Genomic DNA, 20,284 nt, shown 5'->3' with positions numbered 1-20,284 from the left:
GGGGTGTGTCAGGAATGGACAGGAGGAGGAGTATAGGAAACTGATACAGGACTTTGTGATATGGTGCAACTCAAACTACCTGCGTCTCAATATCACCAAGACCAAGGAGATGGTGGTGGACTTTAGGAGATCTAGGCCTCATATGGAGCCAGTGATCATTAATGGAGAATGTGTGGAGCAGGTTAAGACCTACAAGTATCTGGGAGTACAGTTAGACGAGAAGCTAGACTGGACTGCCAACACAGATGCCTTGTGCAGGAAGGCACAGAGTCGACTGTACTTCCTAAGAAGGTTGGCGTCATTCAATGTCTGTAGTGAGATGCTGAAGATGTTCTATAGGTCAGTTGTGGAGAGCGCCCTCTTATTTGTGGTGGCGTGTTGGGGAGGAAGCATTAAGAAGAGGGACGCCTCACGTCTTAATAAGCTGGTAAGGAAGGCGGGCTCTGTCGTGGGCAAAGTACTGGAGAGTTTAACATCGGTAGCTGAGCGAAGGGCGCTGAGTAGGCTACGGTCAATTATGGAAAACTCTGAACATCCTCTACATAGCACCATCCAGAGACAGAGAAGCAGTTTCAGCGACAGGTTACTATCGATGCAATGCTCCTCAGACAGGATGAAGAGGTCAATACTCCCCAATGCCATTAGGCTTTACAATTCAACCGCCAGGACTTAAGAACTTTTTAAAAGCTATTATTAATGCTTTTTGAGATAGTGATTTAGATGCATATCATATTTTTTTTACTGAGTTAAGTATTGTATGTTATTAGTTTTGCTACAACAAGTGTATGGGACATTGGAAAAAAGTTGAATTTCCCCATGGGGATGAATAAAGTATCTATCTATCTATCTAAATAATTTGAGGCAATACATTCTCTAATCTAGTTGCCAATATTTTAGAAAAAATCTTGGAGTCCACATTCAATAAGGATATGGGCCTAAATGATGCACATTCAGTGGAATCCTTATCTTTTTTAAGAATTAGGGAAATAGAAGCACCGTAAAAAGATTGTGGTAATTTACCTATAAATAATGCATCCGTAAAAATTCTACACAACCAGGGAGAAAGTATAGTAGAGAAGGATTTAAAAAATTCCACTGTGTAGCCATCTGGACCAGGTGCTTTACCTGAATTCATTGAGGAAATAGCATCCTTTATTTCTTGTTCCATGATAGGAGGATCTAATACTAAACCTTCATTGGGTGATAATTTTGGTATATTCAATTTCCTTAAGAATTTGTGCATTATAGTGGGGTCATCAGGAAATTCTGATTGCTCTAAAGAGGTATAAAATTCTTGAAAAGATCTCTGTTGGGTGGGGGGGGGGGATGACTTAACTGGGACAAGCTGCGGAAGTCGGATCTCTGGCATTGAGTCTGGTTCTGCAGTGCAGAAGGGAGGGTGGATAAGAGGAGAGCGGTAATGATAGGGGACTCGATAGTTAGAGGTACAGACAGGAGGTTCTGTGGTCGCAACCGGGACTCCCAGATGGTTTGCTGCCTGCCGGGTGCTAGGGTCAGGGATGTCTCTGATCGCGTGCACAGCATTCTGAAATGGGAGGGTGAGCAGCCAGATGTCATGGTACACATCTGTACCAATGACGTAGGAAGAAAGAGTGAGGAGGTCCTGAAGAGTGAGTATAGACAGCTCGGTAGGAAGTTAAAAAGCAGGACCTCAAGGGTGGTAATCTCAGGATTGCTACCTGTGTCACATCCCAGAGAGGGTAAGAATAGGATGCTCTGGAGGATGAACATGTGGTTGAGGAAATGGTGTAGGGGACAGGGTTTCAGAATCATTGAGACCTCTTCTACTGCAGTTGTACAAGGCCTTGGTGAGACCACACCTGGAGTATTGTGTGCAGTTTTGGTCCCCTAATCTGAGGAAAGACATTCTTGCCATAGAGGGAGTACAGAGAAGGTTCACCAGATTGATTTCTGGGATGACAGGACTTTCATATGAAGAAAGACTGGATTGACTGGGCTTACACTCACTGGAATTTAGAAGATTGAGGGGAGATCTTATTGAAACGTATAAAATTCTAAAGGGTTTGAACAGGCTAGATGCAAGAAGGTTGTTCCCGATGTTGGGTAAGTCCAGAACGAGGGGGTCACAGTTTAAGGATAAAGGGGAAGCCTTTTAGGACCGAGATGAGGAGAAACTTCTTCACACAGAGAGTGGTGAATCTGTGGAATTCTCTGCCACAGGAAACAGTTGAGGCCAGTTCATTGGCTATATTTAAAAGGGAGTTAGATATGGCCCTTGTGGCTAAAGGTATCGGGGGTATGGAGAGAAAGCAGGTACAGGGTTCTGAGTTGGATGATCAGCCATGATCATACTGAATGGCAGTACAAGCTCGAAGGGCCGAATGGCCTACTCCTGCACCTATTTTTTATGTTTCTATGTTTCTTCTGGGGCAGGTGGGACCTGTACAAGAGAGACAGGTTACATCTGAACTACAGGGGACCAATATCCTTGCAGGGAGGTTTGTTAGTGCTGTTGGGGGGGGGGGTTCAAAACTAGATTTGCAGGGGGATGGGAACCAGAGTGCCAGAGTAGATAGTGGAGTGGAGCTGAAAATAAATGTTAAAGTTTCATGCAAAGTCACAAATAGAAGGGTTGTGTGTGGTGGTAATAATTTTCTGAGGTGTGTCTATTTCAATGCGAGGAGTATTGTGGAGAAGGCTGACAACCTGAAGGCGTGGATTGACACGTGGAATTATGACATTGTAGCCATTAGTGAAACTTGGCTAAAGGAGGGGCAGGACTGGCAGCTTAATGTTCCAGGGTTCCGATGTTTCAGACGTGATAGAGGTAGAGGGATGAAGGGTGGGGGGAGGTGGCATTGCTAGCCAGGGAAAATGTTACAGCAGTGCTTTGGCAGGACAGATTCGAGGGCTTATCTATTGAGGCCATATGGGTGGAGCTGAGAAACAGGAAAGGTATGACCATATTAATGGCGTTGTATTATAGACCACCCAATAGTCAGCGAGAATTGGAGGAGCAAATCTGCAGATAGATAGCAGACAACTGCAGGAAACAAAGTTGTGATGGCAGGGGATTTTAATTTTCCACATTGATTGGGACTCCCATCCTGTTAAAGGTCTAGACTGGTTAGAGTTTGTAAAATGTGTTCAGGAGAGTTTTCTAAATCAATATATAGAGGTACTGACTAGACAGGATGCAATATTAGATCTCCTATTAGGAAATGAGTTAGGACAGGTGATGGAAGTGTGTGTAGGGGAACACTTTGGTTCCAGTGATCATAACGTCATTAGTTTCAACTTGATCATGGATAAAGATAGATCTGGTCCTCGGGTTGAGGTTCTAAACTGGAAAAAGGCCAAATTTGAAGAAATGAGAACACGAGGAAATCTGCAGATGCTGGAAATTCAAACAACAACACACACAAAATGCTGGTGGAACACAGGCCAGGCAGCATCTATAGGGAGAAGCGCTGTCGACGTTTCGGGCCAAGACCCTTCGTCAGGATCTAAAAAGCGTGGATTGGGACAGGCTGATCTCAGGCGAGGATGTCATTGGTAAGTGGAAGGCCTTCAAAGGAGAAATTTTGAGAGTGCAGTGTTTGTATGTTCCTGTCAGGATTAAAGGCAAAGTGAATAAGGATAAGGAACCTTGGTTCTCTAGGGATATTGGAACGCTGATAAAGGAGAGAGAGATGTATGACATGTATAGGAAACAGAGACCAAATAAGGTACTTGAATATAGAAAGTACAACAAATACTTAAGAAAGAAATGAGGGGGGCTAAAAGACATGAGGTAGCTTTGGCAGTCAAGGTGAAGGATAATCTAAAAAGCTTTCTACAGGTATGTTAACAGCAAAAGGATAGTAAGGGATAAAATTGATCGTCTTGAAGATCAGAGTGGTCAGCTATGTATGGAACCAAAAGAAATGGGGGAGATCTTAAATGGGTTTTTTGCATCTGTATTTACTAAGGAAACTGGCATGGAGTCAATGGAAATAAGGCAAACAAGTAGTGAGGTCAAGGAACCTAATCAGATTGAAGAGGAGGAGGTGCTTGCTGTCTTGAGGCAAACCAGAATAGATAAATCCCCAGGATCTGACAGGGTATTCCCTCGGACCTTGAAGGAGATTAGTGTTGAAATTGCAGGTGAGGCACAGGAGGATTGGAGGATAGCTCATGTTGTTCCGTTGTTTAAAAAAAGCTCTAAAAGTAATCCAGGAATTTATAGGCCGGTAAGTTTGACGTCGGTAGTAGGTAAATTATTGGAAGGAATACTAAGAGATAGGATCTACAAGTACTTAGATAGACAGGGACTTCTTAGGCAGAGTCAACACAGCTTTGTGCATGGTAGGTCATGTTTAGCAAATCTATTGGAGTTTTTCGAGGAGGTTACAAGGAAAGCGGATGAAGGGAAGGTAGTGGATGTTGTCTACATGGACTTCAGTAAGGCCTTTGACAAGGTTCCGCATGGGAGATTAGTTAAGAAGATTCAGTTGCTAGGTATACATGGTGAGGTAGTAAATTGGATTAGACATTGGCTCAATGGGAGAAGCCAGAGAGTGGTAGTGCAGGATTGCTTCTCTGAGTGGAGGCCTGTGACTAGTGGTGTGCCACAGGGATCAGTGCTGGGTCCATTGTTACTTGTCATCTATGTCAATGATCTAGATGATAATGTGGTAAATTGGATCAGCAAATTTGCTGATGATACAAGGATTGGAGGTGTAGTGGACAGTGAGGAAGGTTTTCAAAGCTTGCAGAGGGATCTGGACCAGCTGGAAAAATTGGCTGAAAAATGGCAGATGGAGTTTAATACAGACAAGTGTGAGGTATTCCATTTTGGAAGGACAAACCAAGGTAGAACATACAAGGTAAATGGTAGGGCACTGAGGAGTGCAGTAGAACAGAGGGATCTGGGAATACAGATACAAAATTCCCTAAAAGTGGCGTCACAGGTAGATAAGGTAGTAAAGAGAGCTTTTGGTACATTGGCCTTTATAAATCAAAGTATTGAGTATAAGAGTTGGAATGTTATGGTGAGGTTGTATAAGGCTTTGGTGAGGCCGAATTTGCAGTATTGTGTGTAGCTCTGGTCACCGAATTACAGTAAGGATACTAATAAGTTTGAAAGAGTGCAGAGAAGATTTACAAGGATGTTGCTGGGACTTGAGAAACTGAGTTACAGAGAAAGGTTGAATAGGTATGGACTTTATTCCCTGGAGTGTAGAAGAATGAGGGGAGATTTGATAGAGGTATATAAAATTATGATGGGTACAGATAGAGTGAATGCAAACAGGCTTTTTCCACTGAGGCTAGGGAGAAAAAAAACCAGAGAACATGGGTTAAGGGTGAAGGGGGAAAAGTTTAAAGGGAACATTGGGGGGAGGGGTGGCTTCTTCACACAGAGAGTGCTGGGAGTGTGGAATGAGCTGCCAGATGAAGTGATAAATGCGGGCTCACTTTTAACGTTTAAGAAAAACCTGGACAGGTACATGGATTAGAGGTGTATAGAGGGGTATGGGCAGGGTGCAGGTCAGTGGGACTAGGCAGAAAAACAGTTTGGCACAGCCAAGAAGGGCCAAAAGGCCTGTTTCTGTGCTGTAATATTTTATAGTTCTCAACTATGCTCCATTTGAAGTTTGACCCTCTTTTTATAAAGCTCCTTACTAGGAGCAATGGAATATTTCTTGTCGATTTCTTTGATCTTAACATCCAACATACAGATTTCTTTATTAATTTGTTTTTTCAGTCCAGCAGAAAATGAGATAATTTGCCAACAGATGTATGCTTTAGAAGTATCCCATAATATCCCGCAGAAAATTTCTTCCGTAAAGTTTGTTAAAAGAAGAACTCAATCTGTTTCTTAATAAAATTAACAAAGTCCGAGTCCTGAAGTAGAACGGAATTAAATCACCACTGACCAAAACTAGGTGTAACCATTAATTTGATAGAAAGTTTCAGGGCGCATGGTCAAAAATGGCAATGGAATTGTAGTTACAGTCAATAACAGAAGGAATTAAACATTAATTAAAAAAAGTAGTCAATTCTAGAATAATTGTGATATATATGAGAAAAGAATGAAAACTCTTTATCCTTTGGATGTAAAACCGTCCAAATTTCTAAAATTACAAAATCAAGCATAAAGGAATTGATAGAAGTAGCCAATTTATTGGGAAGTACCTGATTAGATCAACCTATCCATCGAAGGATTTAAATAGCAGTTAAAATCTCCACCCATTATCAACATATTGTAGCGATGTGCTACACACAGCGCTGAAATAACGACACGCAGGTGCTGGTATTTCAATCCTTAGCGCCCGCCCTCTCCGGGCGGAAATGACATCAGAGGTGCATTACCAAAGTCTCTCCCCGCGCCCTGGCTATTTGTGAGCCCGTTCACCTGTGCAGAAAGTGGGTCGCCACATAACCCCCCCCCCCCCCCCCAGAACCGGCGATACACCCCCCAATGTCCTCAGTCTGGGTCGGACTCTGTTTGGGAGGTCTGCCTCTGCGCCGCAGTGCCTGAACCGCGACCGGCTGCGCCAAGTCCACATGGGCTGGTTTGAGTCGGTCCACCGTGAAAACCTCCTCTTTCCCCCCCAATGTCCAGAACGTACGTGGACCCGTTGTTGTTGATCACCCTGAACTGCCCCTCGTACGGCCGCTGTAGCGGCGCCCAGTGTCCGCCCCTTCGTACAAACACAAACTTACAGTTTTGCAGTTCTTTGGGTACATGGGTCGGGGTCAGTCCGTGCTGTGAAGTTGGTACAGGGGCCAGGTTGCCGAGCCTTTCGCGTAGTCTGTCCAGGACTGCTGCGGGTTCTTCCTCTTGCCCCCTTGGGGCTGGTATGAACTCTCCCGGGACGGCCAGGGGTGCGCCGTACACCAACTCTGCCGTCGAGGCGTGCAGATCCTCTTTGGGCACTGTACGAATTCCAAGCAGGACCCAGGGAAGCTCGTCCACCCAGTTAGGTCCTCTCAGGCGGGCCATGAGAGCAGAGTTCAAGTGACGGTGGAAGTGTTCCACCAGTCCGTTCGACTGTGGGTGGTAGGCAGTTGTGTGGTGCAGCTGCATTCCCAACAGGCTGGCCACAGCTGACCACAGGCTGGAGGTGAACTGGGCGCCTTTGTCGGAGATAATGTGGGCCGGTACCCCAAAGCGTGCTACCCAGGTTGCGATCAGTGTTCGGGCGCAGGAATCGGCAGATGTGTCGTTGAGCGGGACCGCCTCTGACCACCTCGTGAACCAGTCTACCACCGTTAGGAGGTACCGCGCACCTCGGGACACTGGTAGGGGGCCCACGATATCCACGTGAATGTGGTCGAACCTCCGGTGGGTGGGTTCGAACTGCTGTGGCGGGGCTTTAGTGTGCCGCTGTACCTTGGCTGTTTGGCACTGCGTGCACATTCTGGCCCATTCACTGACCTGCTTGCGAAGTCCGTGCCACGCGAACTTGCTGGAGACCAGCCGGACGGTTGTCCTGATAGATGGGTGCGCCAAATCGTGTATGGAGTCGAAAACGCTCCGCCTCCAGGCTGCCGGGACGATGCGGCGAGGTTGGCCGGTAGCCACGTCGCACAGGAGGGTCCTATCACCTGGGCCTACTAGAAAGTCCTGCAGCTGCAAACCCGAGACTGCGGTCCTGTAGCTGGGCATCTCGTCGTCTGCCTGCTGCACCTCCGCCAGTGCTGCATAGTACACCCCCAGGTACAGGGCCTGGACAGCTGGTCCGGAGAGTGCGTCCGCCACGACGTTGTCCTTTCCCGAGACATGCTGGATGTCCGTCGTGTACTTGGAGATGTAGGACAGATGTCGCTGCTGGCAAGCCGACCAGGGATCGGACACCTTCATGAAGGCGAAGGTCAACAGTTTGTGGTCCGTGAACGCGGCGAACGGCCTGCCTTCTAAGTAGTACCTGAAATGCCGGATTGCCAGGTATAGCGCCAACAGTTCCTGGTCGAAAGCACTGTATTTGAGCTCAGGTGGTCGCAGGTGTTTGCTGAAAAACGCCAGGGGTTGCCAGCGACCCTCGATGAGTTGTTCCAGCACCCCACTGACTGCCGTGTTAGATGCGTCCACTGTGAGGGCGGTAGGGACGTCCATTCTGGGGTGCACTAGCATAGCAGCGTTTGCCAAGCCTTCTTTCGTTTTAATGAAAGCAGCGGCGAACTCCTCATCCCAGGTAATGTCCTTGCCCTTACCCGACATCAGGGCAAACAGGGGGCGCATGATTCGGGCAGCTGAAGGGAGGAAACGGTGTAAGAAATTTACCATACCCACGAATTCCTGAAGGCCTTTGATTATGTTGGGTCGGGGGAAATGGTGGACTGCGTCTACCTTAGCGGGCAGAGGGGTTGCCCCGTCTTTAGTAATCCTGTGGCCCAGGAAGTCGATGGTGTCGAGCCCGAACTGGCATTTGGCCGAGTTGATTGTCAGGCCGTATTCACTCAGTCGGGCATAGAGTTAACGGAGGTGGGACAGATGCTCCTGACGACTGCTGCTGGCTATGAGGATGTCGTCCAAATAGATGAAAGCGAAGTCCAGGTCGCGTCCCACTGCGTCCATTAACCGCTGAAACGTCTGTGCGGCATTCTTTAGGCCGAACGGCATGCAGAGGAGCTCGAAAAGGCCGAAAGGAGTGATGAGTGCCGTTTTGGGGACGTCGTCCGGATGCATCGGGATTTGATGGTATCCCCGGACAAGGTCCACCTTGGAGAAGATCTGTGCGCCGTGCAGGTTTGCTGCAAAATCCTGAATGTGCGGCACAGGGTAGCGGTCCGGTGTTGTAGCCTCGTTCAGCCTGCGGTAGTCGCCGCATGGTCTCCAGCCCCCTGTTGCTTTGGGCACCATGTGCAGGGGGGAGGCCGATGGGCTGTCGGACCACCGTATGATCCCCAATTCCTCCATCCGCTTCAATTCCTCCTTTGCCAGGCGGAGCTTTTCCGGGGGGAGCCTTCGTGCGCGGGCGTGGAGGGGTGGTCCCTGGGTCGGAATGTGGTGCTGTATCCTGTGTCTGGGCATGGCTGCTGTGAACTGCGGTGTCAGAATCGATGGGAAGCCCGCCAGGAGTCTGGTGAATTCGTTGTCCGACAGCGTGATGGAGTCCAGGGAGAACGTCTGGAAAGTCTCAACGTACCAGTCTTTTCCCTTGCAAGTCGACCAGCAGGCTGTGAGCTCGCAAGAAGTCCGCCCCCAGGAGTGGTTGAGCCACCGCAGCCAGTGTGAAGTCCCACGTGAACCGGCTGGCACCGAACTGCAGCTGCACTGTGCAGATGCCGTAGGTCCGTATCGTGCTGCCGTTTGCAGCCCTCAGGGTGGGTCCTGGCTTCCTGTTGCGGGTGTCGTACCCCGTTGGGGTCAAGACGCTGATCTCCGCTCCGGTGTCGACCAAGAATCGGCGTCCCGACTGTTTGTCCCAGACGTACAAGAGGCTGTCCTGGTGGCCAGCTGCCATAGTCATTAGCAGCAGCTGGCCCTGGCCCTGGCAGGGCAGGCGACAACAGCGGGCTTTTGTGCCCCACCGCTGGTGGTAGAAACACCACTGTTCACTGGCCTCCTCACTCCTGTCTCTGTGTTGTGTGCGCCTCCCTGCCAGGCCCGGTCTGGTCCGCTGTTGGGCGCGTGGCCTGGTAATCTGACCAACGGACGCCACGCTCTCCCTCTTGGCTTTCCACAGCACGTCTGCCCGGGCCGCCACCTTCCGGGGGTCGCTGAAATCTGCGTCGGCCAGCAGCAGATGTATGTCCTCGGGCAGTTGCTCCAGGAACGCTTGCTCGAAAATGAGGCAGGGCTTGTGTCCGTCAGCCAGGGACAGCATCTCGTTCATCAATGCTGACGGCATTCTGTCTCCCAAACCGTCCAGGTGAAGCAGGCGGGCACCCCGCTCACGCCGTGAGAGGCCAAAGGTCCCAATGAGCAGCGCCTTGAACGCTTCATATTTGCGTTCTTCCGGGGGCGACTGTATGAAATCCGCAACCTGGCGGCCGTCTCCTGGTCAAGGGCGCTCATCACATGGTAGTAATGCGTGGAATCAGAGGATATCTGCCAAATCTGGAACTGGGCTTCTGCTTGGCTGAACCACATGCGTGGTCGCAGCGTCCAGAAAGTCGGAAGTTGTAGCAAAACTGCGTGAACAGATGAAGAGTTGGTCATCTTTGGTCCAAATCCCGTTTGGACCGTCGGGGTCACCAATATAGCGATGTGCTACACACAGCGCTGAAATAACGACACGCAGTCGGTAAGTCGTTTCGAGACTAGTTTATTCAAACTTTGCAGTGCTGGTATTTCAATCCCTAGCGCCCACCCTCTCCAGGCAGAAATGACGTCAGAGGTGCATTATCAAAGTCTCTCCCCACGCGCTGACTATTTGTGAGCCGGTTCGCCTGCGCAGAAAGTGGGTCGCCACAATATAACCATTTTAGTTAGGAAGGGATGTAAATAAGAGTTTAAAAAATTCAGGATAATCAACATTTGGAGCATAAACATTAACCATAACCAGTTTTTTGTTACAGAGCAAACCTGTAATTAACAAGAATCTACGATTGGGATCCAAAATTGTTTCATAGTGGACAAATGATATTGAAGAATCTATAAAAATAGAAACTCCTTTCACTTTGGCCTGAGAGTTGGAATGGTATTATTGACCTTTCCAAAACCTGAAAAAACGCTGAATATCTTCTTTCCTCACACGAGTTTCTTGTGCAAAGATAATATGGGAATTCATTCTATGGAATACTTTATAAATATATTTTTCTCTTTCATTGGATGACTTAAACCATTTGTATTCCAAAAAACAAAATTAATAACCTTTACCATCATATCAGAATCAATCGTATGGCATGTAAAGGGTTAACCAGAATGCAAACTCATGAACCCGGAGGAGGTAAAAAGATTCAAGCAGGAACCGGAAGTTACGACATATCGGACCTTTTAGTAGTTTCACATTAGCCCAGGTGAAAAAATCTAAACTAAAAAAAAACCATCTCCCCCACCAACAAAGACCCGGAAATAGGCCAGAGATTGGCCAAGAGATAATCTAGAACTAAATATACCCCCATCTCTCCTGAAGGCAGCCAATAGTCAAAAAATGTGTAAAAAAAATCAAAAAAGAGAAAAAGGAAAATAAAAACTACAGCGATTTAAAAAAAAGTTTAAATCATAAAGCAGAGTACCATCATACTAATATTTCAAAAAAAAAGAAAAACAAGCGCCAATTCATATTCTTATTTTCAAACCTAACAGATTGAAAAAGATGCAGGAAGAAAATAAGGTCTTCTGGGAAGAAGAAAGCAGGACGACACTTTAAAATGTAAAAAAAGAGGGTGAATGCTTCTCCATTCAAAGAAAGGAAATCAAACAGCAAATCATCTACTAAGTTAGTTTCAAACAATAAAAAAGAGCAGAATCACAAAAAGGGAGCAGAAAAGCTTAATCTAGAAATACAAAAAATATCTACACTAGAAACCAAAAGTGCGAATGCTCGCATTATAATGGATCAGATCTGTAAGCTAGTTAGTAGCTTAAAAATACAAGTAAAAACCAAAAAACGGAAGAACATTAATTAAGCCGTAGCTGAAGAACGTTGTTCATCGAAAAATTTTTGGGCTTCATTTAATGACTTAAACAGACAACGAGAATCATCAGAAAGGACAATTCTTAATTGGACAGGAAACAGCAGGGCTGGTTTGAGACCCATTTGAAAGAATTCATTCCTTAAAAGCCATTCGTTCCTTCAAAACTTCAGGGCTGAAATCTTCGACGAAGTGAAATTTGAAACTTTGAAATTCAAACATGCCTTTCCGCTGAGCAGCACATATCAGACGATCCTTGATATGAACGTAATGGAGACGAATATTAACTGGTCTTGGTTTAGATCCAGTGGGTTTTGGACGTAAAGTACGATGAACGCGGTTGATTAATGGAGGGGCATCCAGAACTTCTGTGCCAAACACATCAAATAAAAATTGAAAAAAGAACTTGATACGATCACCCTTCTCAAAATCTTCAGGAAAACTGATTATCCGTAGATTCTGTCTTCGGGATCAATTTTCACGGTCGGTAACTTTGAATTTATAACGATCTAACTGTTGAGACATCGAAGACAAAATTTGTTCCGAAGTTGTAATCCTTCGATCCCTCTGCCGAGCTCCTTCATCAAGTTCTGAAATTCTTGCTTGTTGTAGTTCAAATTCACGTTTAAACGATTTAAAATTATCCTCAACCGTCTTTAAAATTCCTTCAAACACGGCAAATTTGTGACTGAGTTTATCCTCTAAATGTTTTGACATTGTTTCAAAAGTTAAAGGAGATTGCTTAGATGATTTCAAATCACCATCTTTTTTCCCCATTAGCGTCAGAGTCTTTCCTGTTTTTAGCTTCTCGTGATCTTGTATTCATTTCCAGTAACTTAAAGTCAAAGTCCAAAAATATGTCTATAACATTAACCCTTTAGTGTAGGTATAAAATAAAGTAAATAAGGGTGGCTACGGGTAATACAAGTAAAAGGAATGGAGCAAAGCCAAAATGAATCTCACGCCATGAGCGCCAGCAGGAGAGTCCCTGAATAAGTTTTCAAATGGCAGTTTGAGAAAATGATTAAGAATGTATATGGGATCAAAGGCTTTATAAATAGAGGCAGAGTGTACAAGAGCAACAAAGTGATTAACCTTTTTAAAACACTGGTTCACAAGTATTATGTAAAGTTTTGCCACAGTACATTAAAAAAAGGCATGAAGGTTGCAGAGAAGTGCAGAAGAGATTTAATTTATTGATTCCAGGGATGAGAGACATAATTAAGTAGTTCGTTTGGAGAAGCTGGGTTGTTCTTTGAACATAAAAGCTCCAAGAACATCTAACACAAGTTTTTAAAAATCATTAGGGATTAGACAGTGCAGCTCGAGAAAATCTTTCTATTTGCACATGGATAGATGGTGGTGGGGGTGGTTCAAAAGCTCAGCGATGTGGAGTTACAGTGACTCAAAAACAACCAGAAACAAGAGGGTTTTTTTTTTAAAATACACAAGTGCAACAAATAGTCAAATGCATTGCTTGGATATTAAGGCAGAAATCAACTATCATGTTTAAGAGGAATCTGAAAGGAAATAACCTTCAGGATATGGGAGAGAGCTACCTGGATCTTACTTATCGAATTGGTACAGACTCAATGTGCCAAATCACCTCCTTGCATTTTGCAATTCTCTCCCACTTCAGTCATTTCTTAAATCAGTACTGAACACTTACTTCAATCAATGTCAAATCTTTGCTAAATAATCAATGAAGATAGTTGCATTAACACAGCTCCAACTTTACTGACCTTGAGTTGGTCACTTGCAATGTTGAGTATATTTTCTACCTTATCCAGATTTTCAGCTGGAATAGGCAAATGATGTACTGACTGAGACATTCCAGGTGTTCTTGTAACTGACACATGCGAAGGGGTCCTTTCAGAGTGAAAAAGCCTTTCTATAGGCAAAACTGTATTTGATGCAGATGAAATAGTTATCTTCTGGGAAACTTCCCGGCCTGTAAAATAGGAGCATGGTGTTCAATAAAAGTTCTTTTACAAAATTCAGACTTAATTGTAAGAGGTAAAATATACATGAAGTAATGAAGCAATGCCACACAAGCCCTTAAAATGATCCACTCATTTAATTGCTCTATGAAAATTGAAACTTCCACAGAACATATGCAATCTTGTTACATGATTTCAATAACTGAAATAAAAAGCTATTTACAAGACAAATTGGTAACCAATAATCTAAATTTACAATAAAAAATAAATGCACCCCTACAACCCATTAGACTTCATTCACCTTATCATAAGAGAATCTAGGTCAGCTTTGCATTTTATAAAAACACTGACATCACAGGAGTTAAATGCATCATAGTAGACACTATATTTAACATTAGCAAGAAACACAGTAGTGACATCATAATACACTGATCATAAAACACAAATTCACATACAAATTCTGCTGTATGTGAAACAAGCTCCATGAGATTGCCAAAATGAATGGTTTTTGTAATCATTTTATTTTGTAATATTTCTGAATAAAGTATATTTTTGGGGAAAAAAATTATTCTCAAATCTTTAAAAGGTAACAAAGCAGCAATATGACTTTAGTCAAGTAGTGCATTTACAGCATGAGCACCAGTGGAGAAAAAAAGGCAAAATAATGATATTATGAATACTGTTAATTATTACTTCCTGAATACCAATGATTAAAAGGACCAGAGAAACGTTATGCCCACAAAACACTTGCTTCATTTTTCTCTACTCCTACTCAAACATTACTTTGCTTCTCCAACCCACATTTATACAAATCGGCTATCAAGCAACTGTTCTCCTGCGCCATTTGCCTCAGGTTGTCTTATTCATGTTAATATTATATTTTCTATGCAAAGCCTGTTTTTCCAATAAATTGAGACTTGTATATTAGCTTCAGAAATTAACCTTAAATACACTTCAACTATAGTTTTCTAAAATTTACAAGGAATCAATTCTAGATAACACTACCCTGCTTAGTTTTAGCAAAGAAACAGCATCCTAAAAAAAAGTACCCTCAATTATACAAGTAATCTCACAAGAACAAAAATTATTTTTTCCATTCACAAAATGATGGAGGCCAGGCAGCAACTCTGGAAAAGAGTAAACAGTTCATATTTCAGGCTGAGACACTTCATCAGGTTGTATGTTTTACTTTGACTTCTAGTATCTGCAGATTTTCTCTTGTTTTTTAAAAATTATTGATTATGCAAAACAAAATTTAAGCCAAAGATGATGTGGATCTTTACAACTGGGGCAGTTAAACTTACATTAGAGATAAGGAAATAAGAAAGAATTTATAGAAATACTTCGTCAGTCACAAAAGATGTAGAAAGCCTCACAGAAACAATGGAGAACAAAATGTTCCAAAGTGGATGGGAATTTGAAAACTAGTGTTAACAAAAATTTTGGAGAATTTAATGGAACTGAAAGCCAAAAAAATAACCACTACCTACACTACTTACTGCTAGGCCTACATTCCTTGGTAAGACTTTTGAAGAGATCTCTACAGATATAATGGGTGTTCAGGATGACAGCTTCCAAAATTCCAAGAAGGTAGCAAATCCTAACTCACTATATAAGACAATAAGACATTGGAGCAGAATTCGGCCATTTGGTCCTTCAAGTATGCTCCACCATTCAATCATGGCTGACACTTTTTTGCCCTCCTCAGCCCCACTCCCTTTGATGCCATGTCCAATAAAGAAACTATCAAGTTCTGCTTTAAATACACCAACAATCTGGCCTCCACAGCTGCCTGTGGTAATAGATTGCACAAAGTCATCACCCTCGGGCTAAAGAAATTTCTCCACATCTCTTTTAAATGGAAACCCTTCTATCCTGAGGCTTCTATCCTACCCTACTATCCTCTTGTCCTTCATCATGGGAAACATCCTTTCCACATCTACTGTCTAGGTCTTTGAACATTAGAAAGATTTCAATGAGATTGCCCCTCATCCTTCTAAATTCCAGCAAGTACAGAGCCAGAGCTATCAAATGTTCCTCATAGGATAATGCTTTCAATCCTGGAATCAACCTTGTGAGCCTCCTCTGAACCCTCTCCAATGCCAGCACATCTTTTCTCAGATGAGGAGCCCAAAACTATTCATGATACTCAAGCTGAGGCCTCACCAGTGCCTTACAAAGCCTCAGCATCATATCGCTGTTTTTGTATTCTAGACTTCCTGAAGTGAATGCTAACATTGCATTTGCCTTCGCCTTCCTCACCACCAACTCTAACTGCAAGTTAACCTTTAGTGTGTTCTTTTCTTTAGGTGTTCTGCACAAGGATTCCCAAGTCCCTTTGCAACTCAGATTTTTGAATTTTCTCCTTGTTCAGAAAATAACCTGCACTTTAGTAGTAGAAATAAATGCGCATGACCATGCATTTTCCAACATCGTATTTCATTTGCCATTTTTTTGCCCATTCTCCTAATCTAAGTCCTTCTGCAGCTTACCCATTTCCTCAACACTACCTGCCCCTCTACCAATCCATATCATCTGCAAACTTGGCAACAAAGCCATCTATTCCATCATCTAAATCATTGATATAAAGCATAAAAAAGTCCCAACACAGACCCCTGTGGAAAACCACTAGTCCTTCCAATTCACTTTGGCCAACTCTTCTCTCCTACCACTGTAATTTCCTTTACTCTACTGAAATACTGCAATGCCAGACTTTATTTTCTCCCTATCAAATATGAAGTTCAATTCAACCATATCGTGATCATAGTCTCCTAAGGGTTCTTTTATTTTAAGTTCCGTCATCACCTCCGGTTCATTACATAACACTCAATCCAGTATAGCTGATCCCCTCGTAGGCTCAACAACAAACTGCTCTAAAAAGCCATCTTGTAAGCATTCAACAAACTCACTTGAGATTCATTTCCAACCTGATTTGCCCAATCGACCTGCATGTTGAAATCTCCCATTGTAATCTGGTCTACATCTCAGCTACTATTGGGTGGCATGTATATAACTGCCATCAGGGTCCTTTTACCTTTGCAGTTTCTTAACTCAACCCACAACGATTCAACATCTTCCAATCCTATGTCACATCTTTCTACTGACTTAATGCCATTGTTCATCAGCAGAGCCACGCCACCCCCTCTGCCTGACTTCCCAACCCTCTGATACAGTGTGTCAGCTTGGACATTCAGCTCCCAACTACAACCATCCTTCAATTATCCTGACAATCTGTAATAGCACAACAAGATAATCCACCTTATTTCTTATACTCTGTGCACTGAGATATAACACTTTTGAATACAGTATTTGCTACCCCTTTTGGTTCTACATCCCTAATGCACTGAAACTCACCCTGCTGGCTGCAATTATGTCCTATCATCTACCTGCCCTTCCTGACACTCTGACTGCACTCTATCTTTGCTTTTTTACTATCTGTCCTGTCCTGTGTCTCTTTACACCAGTTCTGCCAAGCTAGTTCAAACCCTACCCAACTGCTCTAACAAATCTGCCAGCGAGAATATTGATTCACCTCGGATTCAGGTGCAACTGTCACTTTTGAACACGTTATACCTCCCCCATAAGAGATCCCAATGATCCAAGAACCTGAAACCCTGCCCCAGCACCAGCTTCTCTGCCCAATGAAGCAGTGGAGGCTACCTCAGTAAATATATTTAAGACAAGGTTGGATAGATTTTTGCATAGTAAGGGAATTAAGGGTTATGAAGAAAAGGCAGGTAGGTGGAGATGAATCCATGATCAATTCAGCTATGATCTTATTGAATGGTGGAGCAGACTCAACAAGCCAGATGGTCTACTCTTGCTCCTGTTTCTTACATTCTTATGTTCTCAGCCATGCATTAATCTGCCAAATTACTCTGTTTCTACCCTCACTGGCACGTAGCAGTGATAACATGAGATGAACGAAGTCCAGAGGGTTCTGGGTGTTATAGTACACGAATCACAAGGTAGGTGGGTAGGAGCAGCAAGTGGCAAGGGAGGCACCTTTACTTGCAAGCGGGTTGGAGTTTAGGAAAAGGAAAGTATTGTTACAATTCTACCGATGAGACCACAGTATTGAACCTCTTATTTAAAAACGTATACTGGCATTTGAGGGTCTCGCAAGTGATTCACTAGGCAAATTTTTGGTACGAGAGATTTGCCCTACCCTGCGTAGCTAAAGGAATTAGACGAATGCCTGAAACAAGAGGGTAAATAACAGAAAGGCAAGATGTTTCCACGATTATGAGAATCTGACAATGGGAAAGAGTTACAAGATTAAGGGCAATCACAAAGCTGAGAAGCACAAGAGGTTCTTCTTACAAAGGTTTGTGAATCTCTGTAGCTCCCTACCCCATAATATCATGGAGGCTAAATCATTGCAGGTACTTAGAGGCAGTACATTGATTTTTGAAGAATTATGAAATTGAAGGCTATAAGGAGCTAGCACAGAAGAGAGGAAGAAAGACTCATGATCATGATCATGTTGAATGACATACAAGAGTCAAGCAACATCCTGCTGCTAGTGTTCTACTGTTTATTCCTGAGTACAGAGAGGAAAAAGAGCTACTAACTAGCTAGTCTAACATCAATGGTAAGGAAACTTTTGGAAACTTAAGGAAATGGCACTATTAAGCATTACAAATAAAAGAGACTACTGTATATGGTGAATTAAGCTTTTCACAAGTCATTCACTAGGGTACAACAAACAATTAAACAAAATGACAGCGAATGGGATTGGGCTAGCCTACGGATGTGGACTGGGGATTAGTTAACAAACAGAAAAAGAAATAAACTTATCATCTTTGAATTGACTGGTTGCAACTGGTGATGCCACACATGTACAGTGCTAGTAATCTAAATCATTGAATCGACAAGATGGCCTAGGCTGATAAAGCTGGGTGGGAATGCAGCTTGTAAGAAGCTGCAGGGAGAGGCTGCATAGATGCACACACGCTAGGTCAGTGGCTAATGGAATATGCAATAGGTGTGCAATGTAGGTTTATATGCTGTTTATCAAAATTGGGAGATTGATAAGGTGATACATTCAGAGGGACTCGGGTATTGTAGGTACAGCAAGTAGTAATGGCACAGTGCGGCTATTCTCTCAGAACCGTTTGAGCAGAATGAGCGTAAACAGCATGTTTCCAAGCTTAAAATAATGAGAGTTGATCTTATGAGATCAAACAGAATTCTTACAGGGAAATACCAGAATGAGGTGTCCTCAGTATCTCCACTCAGAAGGGAGATAAGAGGAAATTCATTTTTGAAATTCTCTATACACAAGGCTCACTTGCTGAGTGTGTTCAAGACAGATAGATAGATTTTTGAACATTAAGAGGACCAATGAATATCGAAGGGTGCAGAGGAGATTTACAAGGATGTTGCCTGGATTGGGGAGCTTGCCTTATGAGAATAGGTTGAGTGAACTCAGCCTTTTCTCCTTGGAGCGTCGGAGGATGAGAGGTGACCTGATAGAGGTGTACAGGGTAATGAGAGGCATTGATCGTGTGGATAGTCAGAGGCTTTTCCCCAGGGCTGAAATGGCTAGCACGAGAACACATATTTTTAAGGTGCTTGGAAGCAGGTACAGAGGAGACATCAGGAGTAAGTTTTTTAAAAAAAAACGCAGAGAGAGGTGAGTGCGTGGAATGGGCTGCTGGCAGCGGTGGTGGAGGCGGAAACGATAGGGTCTCTTAAGAGACTCCTGGATAGTTACATGGAGCTTAGAAAAATAGAGAGCTATGGGTAAGCCTAGGTAGTTCTAAGGTAGGGACATGTTCGGCACAGCTTTGTGGGCCAAAGGGCCTGTATTGCGCTGTAAGTTTTCTATGTTTCTATGAAATTAGTGAACAAAAACTGTATGGAAACAAAAGATTAGTCATATTATTAAAAGGAAGAGCAGAAAGAGAATTGAATGGTTTCCAATTCTCTTTCCTACTCATATGTTCTCATGTTCTAGTTTGCTTGCTAATATCCAGTTTTAAAAAAAAGAAATAATGTTCTTTTTCTATAATACTTCACATAATTCATTTAAACCTGACACTGTAATGCTTTGAACTACATTCATTCAAACTTGGATAACATCATTACATGTATTATTTTTCAAATAAATTGGGGTGATCGTGTCACAGACTGCAAGGCTGCTGCCTCACAACCCCAACTATTAGGAATCCTGACTTCTGGTGACATCTGTGCAGTTTGCACATCTCCCTATGAAAGCATGGGTTGCCTCTGAATGCTCAGATTTCCTTCTTCATCCCCACTACATAGCAATTGACAGGTTAACTGGCAAGCAAGATTTGACCTTAGAGGGTTGGAAGAGTCAATGGAAATATCGTGGAGAATAAATTGGATTTGCGTAAATGCGCAATAATGGAGTTATGCAAGAGCACTTGTCCATTCCATGCATTTTTTCCATTGTAAGCTTTAAAAGATGTCTGGTACAATTTGAGAACCAGAGGTGTTCTTAGTATCCTGAACATGCTGACAATGGGAAATACCACAGTGGTAATACCCTTAGTGCCTAGTGGTTCTACTCTAGTTGGGCAAAGTCAACTGCCTACTTGTATGATGAAAGGAAGGTAAATGTTGGAAGTAACTTAAGATGCTCAGCTCTAAGAACTGCTTCAAATTTGTGGAGTGATGTCTTAATGCTGGTATTACTGACCTCCAATAACCACAACAACACTACTTTGTGCCATTTAGGATTACAGTCATTGATGTGCTTTCCCCTAATGCCCTTTGACTTCTGGTAAAACTTAGCCAATTGCTGGATCTCAGTTTTACTAGAG

At 43.5% G+C, this 20,284-nt stretch overlaps 1 protein-coding gene across 5 annotated transcripts in view; it reads right to left on the bottom strand.

Annotated features, from left to right (window-relative positions):
- The window catches only part of poc5 (POC5 centriolar protein homolog (Chlamydomonas)), a 123,700-nt gene that overhangs the window by 78,433 nt on the left and 24,983 nt on the right, over nt 1–20,284 (bottom strand). For all 5 annotated transcript variants that reach the window (XM_073048267.1, XM_073048271.1, XM_073048270.1 and 2 more), the window contains exon 5: nt 13,293–13,501. In XM_073048267.1, the coding sequence (XP_072904368.1) occupies nt 13,293–13,501 (209 nt within the window). The remainder of the gene's footprint in view (nt 1–13,292; nt 13,502–20,284) is intronic.

Source organism: Hemitrygon akajei, chromosome 6 (genome assembly GCF_048418815.1).
Source record: "Hemitrygon akajei chromosome 6, sHemAka1.3, whole genome shotgun sequence".
NCBI lineage: Eukaryota > Metazoa > Chordata > Chondrichthyes > Myliobatiformes > Dasyatidae > Hemitrygon > Hemitrygon akajei.
Note: the sequence above shows the minus strand (reverse complement) of the source record. Positions and strands in the feature narration are given on the sequence as shown.